This window comes from Artemia franciscana, chromosome 7 (assembly GCF_032884065.1).
Source record: "Artemia franciscana chromosome 7, ASM3288406v1, whole genome shotgun sequence".
NCBI classification, from domain to species: domain Eukaryota; kingdom Metazoa; phylum Arthropoda; class Branchiopoda; order Anostraca; family Artemiidae; genus Artemia; species Artemia franciscana.
The window spans coordinates 57,666,498-57,686,793 of NC_088869.1; the positions used below are offsets into that span (position 1 = coordinate 57,666,498).

The window sequence follows — 20,296 nt, forward strand, 5'->3', positions numbered from 1 at the left end:
TCTGCCATTTCGATCCTCAATTCCACGGCTCTGATTCTGCCATTTCTGCTCCGCTTTGAGGGTATTACCTAAATTTTACAAGTACTTATCCAAATCTAAAATGGTTCAAGCAAAATCGTGTCTGTTACTATCAAAATATTATCAGGCATTACCAAAATCTTGTGTGGTATTATCAAAATCTTGTCTGATATTATCAAACATCTTGCACTAAACTATCAAAATCTCACCTGATATAACAAGAATCCTCAATTACATTATCAGAACATGAACTGGCATTATTAAATCATGAAAGTAATTAACAAAATCATGCGTGACATTATCAAAATTTCACCAGGCATTAATAAAATATTTTCTGGTACTATCAAGACGTGTCTGGATATTGTCAAAATCTAAAATGGTGGCATCAAAGTCTTGTCTGCTATACCAAATGTAAATTAGTAAAATGAAGCCGAATCTCCTTTTATCAACATTATGAAAATCTTGCCAAGTGTTACTAAAATGATGTGTGGTACCATAAACATCTTTTCTGATAATTTCAAACATCTTGAACTGCATTATCATAATCTCGATGGATATAATGAAAATTCTCTATGGTTTTATCAAAACCTTACAGGATATTATCAAAATCTTGCAAGCTTTTAACAACATCTCTCATTACATTATCAAATCTTAAATGACAATAGCATAATATTTGCAGCTACAATCAAAGCGTGCCTTCCATTACCAAAATCTAATATGTTGCTTTGAAAATCATGTTACCTATTAACAAAGCTCAACATAGTACTATCAAAATCTTGTCAAATATTAATATATATATATATATATATATATATATATATATATATATATATATATATATATATATATATATATATATATATATATATATATATATATATATATATATATATATATATATATATATATATATATATATATATCTTGTGCTACAATAACAAAATCCTGCTTAGAATAATGAGAATCGTCTATGATATTATCAAGACTTCACATAGTAATATCAAAATCCTGCAAGTTATTAACAAAATCATGTAAGGTGTTATGAAAATTCTCCCTGATGCTAACAAAAGTATTTTTATAGTAATATCAAAACATGCCAACATCGCCAAATCTGTCATGATGTTATCTAAATCGTGTCTGCTATTACCAAATCTAACATAGTGCCATCTAATCGTGTCTGTTGATATCAAAATTATCATAAATTTGCCAAGTATTACCAAACCGTTGCATTATACTAACAAGATTATCAAAATCTCATCAAATATTATCAGAACCTTACATGATATTGTCATAGTTTTGCACTTTCAAAGTCTTCTGAGATATTATAACAATCCATGCCATTATTACCTAAATCTCGCAAGTTATTTTTAAATCTAGAATGATGCTAGCAAAATCGTGTCTGGGTACTATCAAAATATTATCAAGCAATACCAAAATCTTGTGTGATATTATCAAAATCATTCCTGAAATTATCAAATATATAGATAATCAAAATGATACATAATTAAAATCCTGCTTGGTATAATGAGAATCCTCAATGATGTAATCAAAACTTTACATAGTATTATCAAAATCCTGCAAGTTATTAGCAAAATCATGCAAGGTATTATAAAATTCTACCTGAACTAACAGAAATATTTTTCTAGTAATGTCAAAATATGTTGATATCGTCAAATCTGTCATGATGTTATCTAAATTGTGTCTTCTATTACCAAATTTAACATGGTGCGATCTAATCATGTCTGTCGTTATTAAAATTATCAAAATCTTGCCAACTATTACCAAACTGTTGCACGATCCTATCATGCTTATCAAAATCTCATCAAATATTATCAAAACCTTATATGATATTGTCAAAGTCTTGCATGATATAAGAAAATCATGTTTAAATATTAAAAAGTCTTGTCTGTCACTTTCAAAGTCTTGTGACATATTATGACAATCCTTTCCGTTATTACCTATATCTTACAAGTTATTATCAAAATCTAGAATGATCCTAGCAAAACCGTGTCTGGTACTATCAAAATATTATCAAGCAATACCAAAATCATTTGTGATATTATCATAGTCATACCTGAAATTATCAAATATCTTTTGCTACATTATCAAAATTCCGCTTGGTATAAAGAGAATCCTCTATGATATTATCAAAACTTTACATAGTATTATCAAAATCCTGAAAGTTATTAGCAAAATCATGCAATACCTCGACGTAATGTGCACATTCCACGAAACAAGACGAAGACATGGATCACTCAAAGTTGACAGGAAACCTTGCTGGCACCAGGGAAAAGCCTCTCTGGCACCAAATATTGCAATGGAATGCCTTGCGGTTACCACTACAACACCGTAAATATAGAGCAAGTTAGTATCCTTTTACAGTTTATCCTTCTCCATAACGTGATCGAGGGATCAAACGGGCCAAACTCTTGGCCAAGGGTGCACTTACCCTGGGTCACCCCTAATGTCTCTAGCTATTTCTCTAGAGGGAAACGGATCCCCCCCTCTGTCGATATAATACTGACAGTATTTCTCACGAATTCTTTTCCTACCCTGCCTGGGTTCCTGGAAAAATAATCTCACATGGCGGTAGAAAATAGCTTATTTGTATTTTTCCATAGGAGTTTCGACAAAACACACATACATATCAGCTCTGAAAAAACAGACTCATGTAGACTAAAAAAATAAAACACCACTTTTGTACAATAGCACTTTCTATAGGGGTGTACCTTAGATTGGCCCTAGCCAATCCACTAAAATAAGTTCATATCCCTGGCTTCTTTTGAGTAATATTATCTTTCAATGGCCCAGAACAGGAAGACCAAAATAGAATTTATCTAGCAAGCTTACTTATTGCAAAACAACTACAGGTTAGCAACGAGACTTTTGAATTATCATTGAAAATTATACTATAGGCAAATATAAGCAATTGTAATTACAGAAACAAAAACAGTTCATTTATCTGAAAAAGAAAACAAGAGCTAAGAGCTCATATGGCACTTGTGGCGAGGCCGGACGAGCCAAGAGCTCATATGGTATGAACTCTAGCAAAATTCTAAGAATCAATAGATTGATTTGAAAGGAAAATCAGAGGCTTAATGCCGGTCGGGATTTGAAATAAGAGCTCTGAGTCACGAGGTCCTTCTAAATATCAAGATTCATTAAGATCCGATCACCAACTCGTAAGTTATAAATACCTCATTTTTTCTACTTTTTCCTCTCCCTTAAGACCCCAGATAGTCTAATCGGGGAAAATGACTTTATCAAGTCAATTTGTGCAGCTCCCGGACACGCCTACCAATTTCCATCGTCCTAACACGTCAAGAAGCACCAAACTCGCCAAAGCACTCAGCCCCACCCCCAACTCCCCCAAAGAGAGTGGATCCAGTACGGTTACGTCAATCACGTATCTACGACATTTCCTTATTCTACTCACCAAGTTTCATTACGATTTCTCCACTCTAAGCGTTTTCCAAGATTTCCGGTTTCCCCCCCACAACTCCCCCAAAGTCAATAGATCTGGTCGGGATTTGAAATAAGAGCTCTGAGACATGAGTTCCCTCTAAATATCAAATTTCATTAAGATCCGGTCACTCCTTCTTAAGTTAAAAATTCCTCATTTTTTTTTATTTTTCCAAATCAACACCCCCCAGCTCCTCCAAAGTGAACAGATCCGTTCCAATTATGTCAATCACGTATCTATAATTTGTGCTTATTCTTCCCATCAAGTTTCATCCTGATCTCTCGACTCTAAGCGTTTTCCAAGATTTCCGTTTCCCCCTCCAACCCCCTATGTCGCCGGATCCGATTCGAATTGAAAATGGAGCATCTGAGACATAAGATCCTTCTATATATCAAGTTTAATTAAGATCCGATCTTCCATTCGTAAGATAAAGATACCTCAATTTTCACGTTTTCCAAGAATACCGGTTCCCCCTTCCAACTCCCTCAAATGTCACCGGATCTGATCGGGATTTAAAATAAGAGCTCTAAAGCACAAGATCCTTCTAAATATCAAATTTCATTAAAATCTGATCACCCGTTCGTAATTTAATAATGCCTCATTTTTTCTAATTTTTCCAAATTACTCATTCCCCCTCCCAACTCCAACAAAGAGGTTAGATCCAGTCTGGTTATGTCAGTCACGATTCTTACACATATTTTTATTCCTTCCACCAAGTTTCATCCTAATCTCTCCGCTTTAAGTGTCTTCCAAGATTTCCGGTCCCCCCAGGCTCCCCCCCTAAATGACTGTGGATCCGGTCGGGATTTAAAGTAAGAGATCTGGGTTACGAGGTCCTTCTAAATATGAAATTTCATTAATATCCGATCACAAAAATACCTCATTTTTTCTAATTTTTCAGAATTAACCACCCCCTTCCCCAGCTCCCCTAAACAGAGCAGATCTGTTGCGGTTATGTCAATCACTTATCTAGTATTTCTGCTTATTTTCACCACCAAGTTTCATCCCGATCCCTCCACTCTAAGCGTTTTCCAAGATTTAAGCTTTCCCCTCCAATTCCCCCCAATGTCACCGGATCTGATCGGGATTTAAAATAAGAGCTCTGAGACACGATATCCTTCTAATCACCAAATTTCATTAAGATCCCATCACCCGTTCGTAAGTTAAAAATACTTCATTTTTTCTATTTTTTAGAAAACACCAACACCTCCCTCGTAAGATAAATCACCACCCACGTGCCACGCTCGTCCACCATTACAATTCTAAACACTGAACTTCAACCTTAAAAAATCGACTTGTCTTCTTTCTTCTCCAGCCTTATTGCTACTGCTTCCAATGCTTGGCTCTAGATCTGTCGCCATCCATACGTCTCTACTGCAGAACCACCATGGTCTGGATCGTATGGGCATCCGCTTGAGGTTTTGACAATTGAAGTCCACCAGATTAGCAGAAAATAATAATGCTTAGCATGATTAACAAAAAATATCTTGCCTTCACGAATTTACATTTGAGAGAACGTAGAATCGGGTTCTGGCATATTCGATGATGCCAGTCATCATGAAAATTTGGCTGAACTAGCTCCTCACTCTCAATCGGTGGAAACGACACACATCTCAATTAAAACACGAATTACCCCTTGGCATAATTTGAAATAATCCAAGGCTGAAAATGCAAAGGCCTGTGAAAACGATAGAGGTACAGGGAAAACAGCCAAAAGTTTGAGCGAATCGTTAATCAGTTCATTCTGGGTCCCCTTCCCAGGATAACCAAATGAAAAATGCGCATTGATACCAACTGAAGATGAAATTTGGATACGTCACTCACTGAACAAGATTTGCCGGAAATAATTGTCGATTCCCACGAAGAGAAAAAACTATGAATAGGGTTACTGGACAAAGGTTTGGGTGAAATATGAAGTGACTGGGAGAGAGTATCCACCAAGGACTTCAGATCGGAGAAGCAAAATCTTAGTAACAGGGTCACAACTGGGCAACCAGTTGTCCATTGAGCAAACCGTCCATCATTCATGGCTCCCCAAGGGGGGCTCCTTACTTCCCCCCAAAAGAGACCAAATCTCCCTTACAGTTGATAGGAATAAGATTCCTTCCCAAGCTTTTCCAATCCAACCCGACAATCACTATCTCCCAACTTTTCCGTAACCCGTCGTAGGTCGTTCAACTCTATTTTATGATCATCTTGTTTTATTCCCAGTGGGTCTTGAACCTCTTTGCTTCTCCTAAATTTGTTTTGTAATTCCCCAAAAATTTTATTCTCCACAATCGCAGGCTGAATCTTTAAATCAGAACTCTTTTTTGTGTCTCTTATTTCTTCCTTACTTTCCTTCCATTTCTTTGTTCCGCAAAAGAGATAATCTTCAACTTTTAATTGGACCATAGTGTCTTTTTCTTAGATTTCATTGTTCTGTTATAGTCTTTTTCTATTCCCAATGGATCTTGGACCTGAGCTCTTTTCTGTTCTCGCCATTTTGTAATTCTCCAAAAGTTTTGTTTTCCACTACTGCAGACTAAATCTGCCAATTTTGGCTTTTTTTTTAGTATTTTCCTTTCATCTCTACGTTTCTCGAATTTTTCAATCGCGCACATTAAAGCATCATTTAATCTGAATTGGAATCCAATGGCCACTATCTTTGACTGCGTTTTTTTTGTAATTCCTTTTAAAATTTCTTTTCTTTTTTTTGGGGGGGGGGGGGTTTCTTTTCTCTTGCCGTAGTAATAAATAAATCGTCGTCAAATGGGAATTGCATCCCAACATTTGGTTTTTCATATTGCACCAAAATTTCTCGAACTTTACGAGGAAAAGCACGTACAATAAATTTTTCTCATTTTTCTCGGACACAGTGAGCGTTTCACCTTGGTATGTACTTGTCGGTGCGTCATTTTCCGTAAAAGTGTTCTGAGGTGTCTATTTTCTTAAAATTTTCATTTCACGCGCGTCTTATTTTCAATATTATGTGACTTAGCCACTTCTGCATCCCATTTTTCCGGATTATCAGTATTTAAAATTGCGGTATCAAGCATTTCGTTTCTTGACACGGTGGCTTGGCCTACCATTTTGTTTTATGGGCCGGTCCACCTCCCCGCATAGTCAACGAAGTAGTATGTTTTTCCGTAAAAGTGTTCTGAAGTTTTCTATTGTCCGAAAATTTGCTCGTGTTTTGTTTTCAATATTTTGTGGCCTAGCCGCTTCCACAACTCCCACCGATAAAGAAGTCGCTTTTAAGGATAGGAAATTTCCGATATCCCCAAACTCTCCTCCTACCTTAACACCTACCGCAAGAGTAGGTAATAAGCCTACTTTTATCCCTTTCCTCTAGACTGTACCGTCCTTCTGTGTAATTTCTATTCTAACCATTGTAGCATAAATAACTATTGTAGCATAAATGAAACCCAAAACAAACATAAATTAAATAAAAAATTAAAGCAAACAAATATACAAAAAATGAACTAATATACATGAATAAATAAATCTTAAAACGAATAAGGCTTTAATTAAATATGCAAATCAAGATTAAAACGAAAAAGATTGAACCTACTACCAACAAAAGTATGGGTACTGCCTCCTTCCCTAACGGTTTTAAAAGCTTAAAACCTACTGCGTCATTGGCGCTTTACTGAAAATGAATTTTGTTAAAAGTATTTTCTTACATACTTATCACAACATTGAAAATAAAATGAAATAGCAGTAAAATTAAATTTTGAATTGATGGGCTTTTCAGCAGCTGATATCATTATATATCAAATATTTAGTTTAATCTTATTTCTTCCCAAAACCGTTCCCGACAAATTCAGTATCACAACAAGCAAGAACTTAGCTAATACCTCCTTCCCTAGCTGTAAAAATCTAAAGCCCACTGCGTCATCGGCTCTTCACTGAAGCAAATTATATTACAAATATTCTCTTTTCCAGTTATTACAGCATTGAAATGAAAATAAAAATTACACTATTCAAATTTTACTTATTCAATTTTAATCACTATAAAAAAGATTTTTATTTTTCAATTTTATTTATTTAAAATAGAATTAAACCTTTAGCCTCCTTATAGTATATTAAACGCTAAATGCATATTAAATGCGTTCAATACCTTGTGGGAATTAAATGTTTCTCCTTGTACTATAAAATATTACATTCAGACACCCACTGGTACAGAAATTTTACTCCACTACGCCACTGCAGGTGTTGGCGGTTCTAACAGATAACAAGCTGAACACGATCAATGAAATCAGGTTCCACCCGGGTTTTTAATCTGTTAGTAGAATGGGTAAATAGCGACGAAGACCACACTGCCTTTCCATCACAAACACCAAAAACAATATATATTTATGTCTTGCTGAGGACGGCCCTTGGAAATAGGGTGGAAATATTCATTCTTGCTTATTTCCCACTGTCTTGTGGAATTCCCCATTTTTCTTCTTGTTTTTGGTGACTGGTAAAATGGGTTCTGACTATAACTAATATACTAATAGTCGTACCTCTAATTTAGAATCCGTTGACTTTAACGCTAGCTTCGCTGTTCCTAGTATCTGGGAGATTCGAGCTTTTATGTCCAGACACTCCGCCCAATCCAGGTGAACTGAAACAAAGAGAAAAATATTCCAAATTATAAAGATACAAATTCAATTATTACCGCACTATTTTTATATCGATTGAAACACTTAGACGCTGCTAAACTTCATGATTGAAAATCAAATAATTTGAAAAAAAAAATAAAATTAAAAAAAGAGAAATACTGAGAAGACCAACATTAATGCAGAATCCGTATAAAAAAAGAAAAGAAAAAAGAACTATCGTAACTTATTTTAGTTGTACTTTGAATCAGACTCCGTAAATAAATGTATTGTAATAAAAATTAGAGAAAAATTATTTTCGAAACAAAAGTTTTTGTAGATAAGTAAAGAGAAATGTTAAAAGCCTACAGGGGTAGAAAGAAAGTGTTAATAATAGTAAAACTTAAAAGGAACAGAAGATACTATGAACGAACTAACAAAATCTATAACGAGCTGAACTTAAAATACATAAACAAATCCAAATTTCAAACGAATATAAATTAGCATAAATAAAAATGGGGCAACTACCCCTCAAGCCCCCTAAAGACTACAGTGACATTTGCACATTTATTTTCCATACCATCAACAACAACAAAGATCAAATGTTAATGAAGTTGGTTAGAAAAAAAAATTATGGTAGAACCAAAGTATTAATTGAGTATGGTATCTATGATTATCGCTTACGGTAAAATACAAAAGTGATTTGCGACTTTCAGTTTAATTTCGCCATTTTAATAGGAGACTTTTACGTCAATATATTTCCTTTTAATTCCATTGCGTTCAAAAATAAGAAAGCTTGATACCTTAATAGAACTAAAAAAATTTACGGTATCTGTTTTTAGGGTACGGTATATCAGTTTTCTGAAGCAGTTTTTTGAGTCAGTTGATGAGTAATTCACTATTATTTTAATATTATGATTTGTAATAAAGAAAAAGAATTCCTAGAAGTTCGAGCAGCTTTAAATTTTGCGATGTTAAAATGAAAAGAAAACAACTGTTTAAATACAGTTATTTTATTGGTTGAATTTTCAATCTTATATCAGTAAATAAAATTGGGAAATTATATGTTTTTTTTTACTCTCAAAAAATTTAGAACCAATTTTTTTTTTGTACTTACCCTTTCCTAAAATGATAGCAATTTCCAACACCTCTTTTAAAGTCTTCGAATCCCTTTCCCAATTGATCTGTTGTATAGAGTATCTATTGGATTTCTGAATAAGTTGTGCAGCTTTTTCAAGGTCGTCCAAATTTTTGTCTGACCCAGCAAGCACTAGCTTACAATACAGCAACCATAGTTGACCGTTCGATGGTACCTTAAAAAACAACCAGAAACTATATCACATTTAAATGATATCAGAAGGTTTTTGTAGAGACATACGCAGCTTAAATACACAAAATTTATACTATATACACACAATTCAGACAAACTTATTTATCTAAATTCGGAAGAACAAAAAGATAACTTTTACAATCCGGTTAAGGGTATTAAAAGTAATGGTAAAGACACTTGTCAATTATGGTCCAGAATCGTGTATGCTTCGAAGAGTCGAAGAAGACACTAGATTTTTAACAGGATAACTGCTGAGGATACTTTTACTCGTTCGAACGACTGAACAATAATAACAGGGTTGTATCCAGGATATTTTCAGTGGGAAGCGAATTTTTTTAAACGCATCAATAATTTGTTAGTGTTCATTTTTGCTACGTCTTTACGAGCCGGGCAAATATTTCGGGAGGGGTTCTAGCCCCCAAACCGTCCCCCTTGATACAGCCTTGATTAAGCAATAGGCTATACAGAAAATGGAATTTGCTGCCATTGTCTGTATAAAATGAAAGAAAGGTTCTGATAGCTAAGTTTTAGGGATGAAAAGCTGGGGGATGGGGTACAAAAAAAAAATTAAAAAACTCATCGAAATTTGTTTATGTTCATTTTTGTTACGTTTTTACGAGTCAGACAAACATTTCGGGAGGGGTTCAAACCCCACGTCCCCTCCTGGATACGACATTGACTAAGCAACAGGTTATACAGAAATGGAATTCGCTGCCATTGTCTAAGAATATAATGAAAGAATGGTTAAGACGGCCAAGTCAAGCTATAGGGATCAAAAGATGATTTATTGCAAAAAATTACAATTTTTTTTGCAAATCTCGCTAGAGCTAAGCAGGAGTTGGAAGTCCACGAGTGGCGTGGGAAGAGATTTAGAGAAACAGATCTAAACAAAAAGAGAAAATAGGATGGAGCTAAGAGTTAAGTTCTGAAAAGATTGGGGTGGAGGAAGAGCGTATTTAGCTTTGCTGGCATAAGTTCTTGATATTAAGAGCTGAAGCAGTAGCTATGTAAAAAGTTGTTTAAATCCCTTGTTTCTGAATGAAATTAATTGATGTCTAGCCATGAAATGACACAGAACGCAATGCAATTCTGGTTGTAGTCAAGAGTTGTCACTTTTTCAACGATTTTGATAGAGCTTGTCATGTCCAGTTTAATCAAGCTCCTGAACACATAAAGTAAATAGCAATAAGTTATATAGAGCCTCTAGAAGCTATTCGTGTGGGATCAATACTCCTCGGAAAGTGCTTGTGTGTTTAGCTACCATGCCCCTTTTCTGAAAAATCATTCCCAGATTAAAAATAAAATTAACTCTACCTAACCGTTGGTCAAGTACATAACCTGATGATCAAACTAAATCATAATTTAGTGAACATACCATTTAAGTAGCACTAGTTATTCAGTATAGACATATTTAATGTAATATGACTCAACTGTCAGGAAACTTTTCATGTACTTGTTCTAAAGAAGGGATGGGGAAAAACTTGGCTACAAGTGAAATTCTCTGCATTCGCCTGGAATAATTTATATTGTATTTCTCGTTGTTTTTAGGTGGGTATTTATCAGTTTTCTTTTTCTCTGTTTTATTTCGATTTTCGTTATTTTTGCCAGAAACAAGAGCACGTCGTCTTTGATAGTTTAAAGCAAATAATAACATATCGGACAATAATTTCTTTAGAACTAAAGCCATATACAATGACAAAAAAGAAATGGTAGATATATTTACATTCCTCCCGTAGTATAGTTGCTAATAGTCACTAAAATAGCATAATTTCAAATCTATTATTATTAACGAATCAAATCACGGTTTATTTTAACAATACCTGACAAATAATTTAGTACCCATTTTGAACAAAATCGGCATAAATCGAATCATTCTCCAATTTTTACTGACTTATTTTTACTAACGGTGTCATAAAACCGATCTTAGCCTCATACCAAAGTGGTCACGACTTATCTCTAGAAAGCAGCCACATTCCATTATTTACACAATCTGGAGCACGTAACAGAATTTGTATTCTTATAAAAGTGCTTAGAGTGCAAATTTTTTTAATCAAAAAAAAATCTGGAACTTATTTTTCCAGACACAGTAGACTTTTGGAACGTACAAGTCCCTTTTTGTGATTTTTTTTTTCGGCTAATATAACCAGATTTACTTTACGTATCCTTGGCCGGCTTCGCCAACAAAATTACCGTAGGAGAAACATGTGATATTGTTTCTTCGTCGTCAATTAAACTTCAGAATTACCAATCCATTTAAACTTAGAAACACTACCCTTAAGAAAAATGTTTTCGTCCATAAACAAGAAAATCAATAAAATTAATTTTTTAAATGTGGTCTCAAAATGCACCGTGTTTCTACGACTTATTTTATTGTCTATTTCCTGCCATTTAATAAATGTTGTTAGTTTATAAATGTGTACAAGCTAAAACTTTACTACTTTGCCTTAAAACATAAAACCTAAGACAATCTGTTTAGTTATTTTACAATTGCAGCATGAAAAAGTTACGTTAATTTACCTCAAAATATAACACCTGTTAATCGTTTCAGAATTCATTAAAAAAAATTATTGCATTATTCCACTTCAAACAAGGTGCAACATTTCTACTAATTTGCTAGTGGGGAGATGGGAGGAGAGTGCCTACTCTGTGTTTTAATGTAATTTCCTAATTTCGCAATCTTGTATGTTTTAACCAGAATATAAATTTTATTTTGGATCTTCGAAATTTCTTTTAGAATCCAGCAAAGAATTACTCGACGAACCAAAATGGACTTTTTCTCCCTTGTCGACTATCTATATGAAAAGAGATACACACCGCTAAATCTATGTTCCAAGTTTTTTGAGTAGACAAGACATTAGATATAGGCTATTTTGGGTTAAGCTCAGAATAATACTCTGAACCAAGCCGCTTATGTGCACGAATCTTCGATCTCGTGTGTATATCATTGTGTTTTAAACCATAAAGATTGAAAATCAATCCATATTTATGATTTTAATAAGGTACTATATGTCTTATAATCAGGGGTTATATATACGTTATCAGGGGGTTAGAATCCTGGTGTCACTGGTTACTTGGTTTGGAACGGGGTCAATGATGTTATTTTGTACGCTCAGCCGGGCCGACGTAGCTCTAAATGTATACCTACAGAAATCTGGGGAAAAACACGGGAAGCATCGGATGATTTACTCCCCAAACACACATAGCATTCCCACCCGAAGGTAGAGAATCAGGAGATCGATACCTGCGCAACGCAGAACATCGGTCAGCATACGAGAAAGTTTTTTTTTATTTTTTTTTTATTATTATGTCTACGTATCTGCTAAAAAGCCATAAATGGTATCGACCCGGAGTTTTGGAGGGGCTATGGGTCTATTTTAGTCCTCCAGCTAGACAGATCCAAGATACTGGCACAATTCTGTGTGCTTCTTAATAATACCATTTGAAAATAGTTGCATGACTTCGGTTCAGACAAGATGCAACATGGCTATTTTTTACTGAAAGCTTATCGGTGGGAAATCAAGTGGATATTCACGAATTCTTTCATTTTTATATTAATGGCATACATATTTAATTTTACAGTTGTTTCCCCTTGAAATAAGTTCCTTGGTAACTTCCTATACTGCTTCCAGAAACCCATTATGGTCAGTTATATCCTTCTCGTAGTACTTATTTAGTTTTTTAATCATTAAGTTTCACTAGGTAAATATTAATCAGAAAAAACTGGGGATGGGTGGGAGATTCCTCGTTTAGAGTCTAAGGTATTGCATTTGCACGATCATTCAGTTTATACCGTCATGTTGCGGGAGTAACACTTTGGTTTTGTCCTGCTTTTCTTTTCTTTTTTCTTCTACACCTGATTTTGGTTTATTACAAAACAGATTAAAAGCCTATAACCTCCGAGGTTTTTGCAGAAAGTGTGGAAATTGGGCTGGACTGATGGATTTGACCTTACATTTTAGAAAGCAGTGCATGATTCTTGCCTGAGCTAAAAGGGACGCTTTCCACTTCTTCTGAAGCAAGAGTCTACAACATTAAAGCTAAAGTGCAGTTTCTGTCTAATAAAAAACTATATGGTATAAAAAACTAAGCTTCCATGAATGGAAAGCTCCGTTTGAGAAGATAGACTAGCAGATAGCAGTTCAAACGGGAAGTTAGACAAAAATATAAAAGAACCTAAGGTGCATGACGATCCCCTGGCCCTATCGTCAGAATAATTTATTAGGATTTGAAACGGAATATATTACTATTACTGACAACTCACCTCAGCACCAAGCCACCTGAGGCCAATACATTTTCATAAACAAAAGTTTTCATAACTCGAACTTTGAAATAAAAGTAAAATAAATAATACTGATCGTCATTAGCAGATTCAAATTTTAAGTTTTAAATCTAAGTGTATATTTTTGTTAACTCATATAATGATTTATATGCCACATTCGACATTTTTGAAATGGCTGTGAAGCTTTAAAATTACTATTACTATTCTTACTATTGAATTACTATTTACTATATTTACTTTATTACTATTATTATTAAGCTACTATTAATTTATTCTACTATGAAAATGTATACTACTAAGGGAGATGATCCAACAATAAATCTGTTATTCGCAAATTCTCGGAATTACTTTGGGTTTATTTGCCACGTACAGAATTTCTGAGGTTCCTTGTGGCAGTTTCTAACAATTAAACTGTATAAACAGTCAATAATGCTAAATAGATACCCAAAGCCCCTCTGAAGAGGCACAGGTTATGAGAATCCCTTATTTATAATGTTAATCGACATTTGAATGGAGAAACTTTCAAGAGACCATTCGGGTATCTTTTAGAGAAAAATTAGACACAAACCAGATAACAATGATTTTAGTGTTTGTACAATATCTGAATTAATGTTACATTTTAGATTTCAGAACAGAAATGGTAGTCTCAACAACACTAATGAAACAAAGTATATTTTATTTTTATTATATTTTACCTATATTATACTTTATTATTTATTGAACTATATTTTATTATATTTATGATTTTTTTTTTCGTTTACGCAACAGCTGTTTTATAATCCAAAAACAGTTTTAAAGATTTTCCAGAAGCAAAGTTTGCTAGGTTGTCATACTGGAGTAATTACTGTCCAGAGGAATAAATAGCAATGCGGTCAATTTAAATTCTAACCGTTTAACCGTTTTAAATCCTAAAGTTGAAATGTGAAGGTTATAAAACAAGTCCAGCTTTTTCTGATTTACCGCGATATTTAATGCTGTTAAGGAGCTTAAGCTGTAAAATTGCCGACTTTGCGTGGCTAAATCCTTAAAAAAAAGTAAAACCTGACAAAAATATACGAGTAAAATAGAAAAAAAAAATTATGAAATTATAAATTTTAAAAGATCTCAAACGGGTCTTGGGTCTATAGGACCTCGCGACACATACTTTAAGACTCCTATGGATCAGAAAACTTATATGCACTTTAATGACGAAAAATAAACTAATATTAATAATTAAAATATTGGTAAAATAAACTAAAATATTTAGAATAAATTGACTAAAATACTGGTTACCTGAGCTGTAAGATGACCAAAAAGTTTGAGGGCTTGACTTTTGTATTTTATCGACGGATTCCCACTATTGTCCTCTAAATTCTCGTCAATAGCCTGAACTAATACTTTAAGTATTTCGATATCAACGTGCTTTCCTCGAAGATCAAGAACTCGATTGTACGCAAATATGACCTATATACATAAATATATATAATAAAAGCAAAAACAACGATAAAGTGACTTGATGTTTAAAATCCAGAAATATATATATATATATATATATATATATATATATATATATATATATATATATATATATATATATATATATATATATACAGGCCGTATATAGGCTACACAAGGCCGTATCCAGAGGGGAATAGGGGGTTTGAACCCCCCCCGATGTTTTTCCGACTCGTAAAAACGTAATAAAAATGAATATAAGCAACTGTCTTCCGTTTTTTTAAGTCTTTCTTTTACCTCCCCCCCCCCCCGAAAAATTCTTTTAGAAACAAGCTGATAAGGTGTAGCAGAATACCGCAGTAATATCCAGCAATTCAAAAGTTTCAAGTCTGATTTTCAAGGTGTTCAGAGACCAGAGGTCTTGAAGCAATAGGCTTGAAGGGCAGAAGAAGTCTGGGAAGGAATTACCTCCCTTGAAGATTATAAAAAAAGCTGAGCCATAAATGGTGAAAAATATCATTGATTATATAGATTATAGAGCAACCCAATAGCATGGATGAGGTAAGATTCCCAGCTGACCTTAGTTATCATCATTATACAATCTCTTCTTCACCACTTCTGACCTTTAGAAATCGCAAGTCATATGTAGTAAAAGAGGTAAAAATACAAAATGTTAATAAGGAGAAATTCATACTTTTTTTACAACTCTTACCTTTTCCCATGCCTCTAAATTTCCAACTTTGATACAAACGACTTCCATGACGTCTATTGCCTACAACTGAGATTTACATGAGCTTAAATTTAGAGATAGAAACTACTGAATTAATAGAAATTTTAAAAGGAAATTTAAAAAATTATGCCAATAAATGGCAGCCTAATGAAATTGGCCACAGTTAATTGCTAGAGATGGTGGAAACAAAATGATACTTAAGAAGGGAAACGATAAGTTACCCTACTCACCAATGCAAGAATTACATTTCAGACCATAGATAATTATCTATTATCTTGTATAACAAAGTCTTGTAGACTACTATAATGCTGAATTTTTGGGAGAATAACAATCACCAGAACGTACACAAATATCTTAAATTTTCAGACAGTGGGATAGCATAATGTCAAATATATATTTTGAAATCTTTACAAATGAGCTCATTAAATAATGCCTTTTCCCTCCTGAGCTATATGCCGATTTAGGACCTTGTAGCTTAAAAAGTGCTAAGCAATGATTATGTTGATGAAGAAGTATATTAGCAAAATGGTCAAAATCGTTACCGGTTTGTGGAAAAATACACTTGAGAAATTTATTACCACTTGAACGTTTTTTAGTGTAAGCGTATTTGTAATGTTAATACTGTAATCAAAAGCAGGTCACAGGAAGTACCTAATGGCAGGATACCACATGTAACATGTTTATTGAAAAATGTTGCAGTCTTATTCAGGGTATTTCTATTTGAATTCATGGAATCAAAACAAAGGTCTGAACAAGGTCTTAACAAGCAATTCACAAAGGTTAACATAAACATAGAGACACCCGTTTTCTCTTCTTCTTAACAAGCAATTCACAAAGGCTAACATAAACATAGAGAAACCCGTTTTCTCTTCTTCTTAACAAGCAATTCACAAAGGCTAACATAAACACAGAGAACTCCATTTTCTCTTCTTCTTAACGAGCGATTCGCAAAGGCTAACATAAACAAAGAGAACCCATTTTCTCTTCTTCTTAACAAGCAATTCACAAAGGCTAACATAAGCATAGAAAACCCCATTTTCTCTTCTTCTTAACGAGCAATTCACAAAGGTTAACATAAACATAGAGACACCCGTTTTCTCTTCTTCTTAACAAGCAATTCACAAAGGCTAACATAAACACAGAGAACTCCATTTTCTCTTCTTCTTAACGAGCAATTCGCAAAGGCTAACATAAACAAAGAGGACCCATTTTCTCTACTTCTTAACGAGCGATTCACAAAGGCTAACATAAACACAGAGAACCCATTTTCTCTTCTTCTTAACGAACAATTCACAAAGGCTACCATAAACACAGAGAACCCCATTTTCTCTTCTTCTTAACGAGCAATTCGCAAAGGCTAACATAAACACAGAGAACCCATTTCTCCTCTTCTTAACGAGCAATTCACAAAGGCTAACAAAAGGCTCCTCTTGCGTAAACAAGGAATTCACAAAGGCTAACATAAACACAGAGAACCCATTTTCTCTTCTTCTTAACGAGCGATTCGCAAAGGCTAACATAAGCATAGAAAACCCCATTTTCTCTTCTTCTTAACAAGCAATTCACAAAGGCTAACATAAACACAGAGAACCCATTTTCTCTTCTTCTTAAAGAGCGATTCACAAAGGCTAACATAAGCATAGAAAGCCCCATTTTCTCTTCTTCTTAACAAGCAATTCACAAAGGCTAACATAAACACAGAGAACCCATTTTGTCTTCTTCTTAACGAGCAATTCACAAAGGCTAACATAAACACAGAGAACTCCATTTTCTCTTCTTCTTAACGAGCGATTCGCAAAGGCTAACATAAACAAAGAGAACCCATTTTCTCTTCTTCTTAACGACCGATTCACAAAGGCTAACATAAACACAGAGAACCCATTTTCTCCTCTTCTTAACGAGCAATTCACAAAGGCTAACAAAAGGCTCCTCTTGCGTAAACAAGCAATTCACAAAGGCTAACATAAACACAGAGAACCCATTTTCTCTTCTTCTTAACGAGCGATTCACAAAGGCTAACATAAACACAGAGAACCCATTTTCTCCTCTTCTTAACGAGCAATTCACAAAGGCTAACATAAACACAGAGAACTCCATTTTCTCTTCTTCTTAACGAGCAATTCGCAAAGGCTAACATAAACAAAGAGAACCCATTTTCTCTTCTTCTTAACGAGCGATTCACAAAGGCTAACATAAACACAGAGAACCCATTTTCTCCTCTTCTTAACGAGCAATTCACAAAGGCTAACATAAACACAGAGAACTCCATTTTCTCTTCTTCTTAACGAGCAATTTGCAAAGGCTAACATAAACAAAGAGAACCCATTTTCTCTTCTTCTTAACGAGCGATTCACAAAGGCTAACATAAACACAGAGAACCCATTTTCTCCTCTTCTTAACGAGCAATTCACAAAGGCTAACATAAACACAGAGAACTCCATTTTCTCTTCTTCTTAACGAGCAATTCGCAAAGGCTAACATAAACAAAAAGAACCCATTTTCTCTTCTTCTTAACGAGCGTTTCACAAAGGCTAACATAAACACAGAGAACTCCATTTTCTCTTCTTCTTAACGAGCAATTCGCAAAGGCTAACATAAACAAAGAGAACCCATTTTCTCTTCTTCTTAACGAGCGATTCACAAAGGCTAACATAAACACAGAGAACCCATTTTCTCCTCTTCTTAACGAGCAATCCACAAAGGCTAACATAAACACAGAGAACTCCATTTTCTCTTCTTCTTAACGAGCAATTCGCAAAGGCTAACATAAACAAAGAGAACCCATTTTCTCTTCTTCTTAACGAGCGTTTCACAAAGGCTAACATAAACACAGAGAACTCCATTTTCTCTTCTTCTTAACGAGCGATTCGCAAAGGCTAACATAAACAAAGAGGACCCATTTTCTCTTCTTCTTAACGAGCGATTCACAAAGGCTAACATAAACACAGAGAACTCCATTTTCTCTTCTTCTTAACGAGCAATTCGCAAAGGCTAACATAAACAAAGAGAACCCATTTTCTCTTCTTCTTAACGAGCGTTTCACAAAGGCTAACATAAACACAGAGAACCCATTTTCTCTTCTTCTTAACGAGCAATTCACAAAGGCTACCATAAACACAAAGAACCCCATTTTCTCTTATTCTTAACGAGCAATTCGCAAAGGCTAACATAAACAAAGAGAACCCATTTTCTCTTCTTCTTAACGTGCGATTCACAAAGGCTAACATAAATAGAGAGAACCCATTTTCTCTTCTTCTTAACGAGCAATTCACAAAGGCTAACATAAACACAGAGAACTCCATTTTCTCTTCTTCTGAACGAGCAATTCGCAAAGGCTAACATAAACAAAGAGAACCCATTTTCTCTTCTTCTTAACGAGCGATTCACAAAGGCTAACATAAACACAGAGAACCCATTTTCTCTTCTTCTTAACGAGCAATTCACAAAGGCTACCATAAACACAGAGAACCCCATTTTCTCTTCTTCTTAACAAGCAATTCACAAAGGCTAACATAAACACAGAGAACCCATTTTCTCTTCTTCTTAACGAGCGATTCGCAAAGGCTAACATAAACAAAGAGAACCCATTTTCTCTTCTTCTTAACGACCGATTCACAAAGGCTAACATAAACACAGAGAACCCATTTTCTCCTCTTCTTAACGAGCAATTCACAAAGGCTAACAAAAGGCTCCTCTTGCGTAAACAAGCAATTCACAAAGGCTAACATAAACACAGAGAACCCATTTTCTCTTCTTCTTAACGAGCGATTCGCAAAGGCTAACATAAACAAAGAGGACCCATTTTCTCTTCTTCTTAACGAGCGATTCACAAAGGCTAACATAAACACAGAGAACCCATTTTCTCCTCTTCTTAACGAGCAATTCACAAAGGCTAACATAAACACAGAGAACTCTATTTTCTCTTCTTCTTAACGAGCAATTCGCAAAGGCTAACATAAACAAAGAGAACCCATTTTCTCTTCTTCTTAACGAGCGTTTCACAAAGGCTAACATAAACACAGAGAACCCATTTTCTCTTCTTCTTAACGAGCAATTCACAAAGGCTACCATAAACACAAAGAACCCCATTTTCTCTTATTCTTAACGAGCAATTCGCAAAGGCTAACATAAACAAAGAGAACCCATTTTCTCTTCTTCTTAACGTGCGATTCACAAAGGCTAACATAAATAGAGAGAACCCATTTTCTCTTCTTCTTAACGAGCAATTCACAAAGGCTAACATAAACACAGAGAACCCCATTTTCTCTTCTTCTTAACGAGCAATTCGCAAAGGCTAACATAAACAAAGAGAACCCATTTTCTCTTCTTCTTAACGAGCGATTCACAAAGGCTAACATAAACACAGAGAACCCATTTTCTCTTCTTCTTAACGAGCAATTCACAAAGGCTACCATAAACACAGAGAACCCCATTTTCTCTTCTTCTTAACAAGCAATTCACAAAGGCTAACATAAAC

At 34.6% G+C, this 20,296-nt stretch overlaps 1 protein-coding gene across 3 annotated transcripts in view; it reads right to left on the minus strand.

Annotated features, from left to right (window-relative positions):
* Nucleotides 1-20,296, minus strand: part of LOC136029524 (tetratricopeptide repeat protein 27-like) — a 63,279-nt gene that overhangs the window by 6,913 nt on the left and 36,070 nt on the right. For all 3 annotated transcript variants that reach the window (XM_065707977.1, XM_065707979.1, XM_065707978.1), the window contains exons 7-9: nucleotides 14,928-15,098; nucleotides 9,164-9,359; nucleotides 7,972-8,072 (exon numbers count right to left, since the gene is read on the minus strand). In XM_065707977.1, coding sequence (XP_065564049.1) covers nucleotides 7,972-8,072; nucleotides 9,164-9,359; nucleotides 14,928-15,098 — 468 coding nt within the window. The remainder of the gene's footprint in view (nucleotides 1-7,971; nucleotides 8,073-9,163; nucleotides 9,360-14,927; nucleotides 15,099-20,296) is intronic.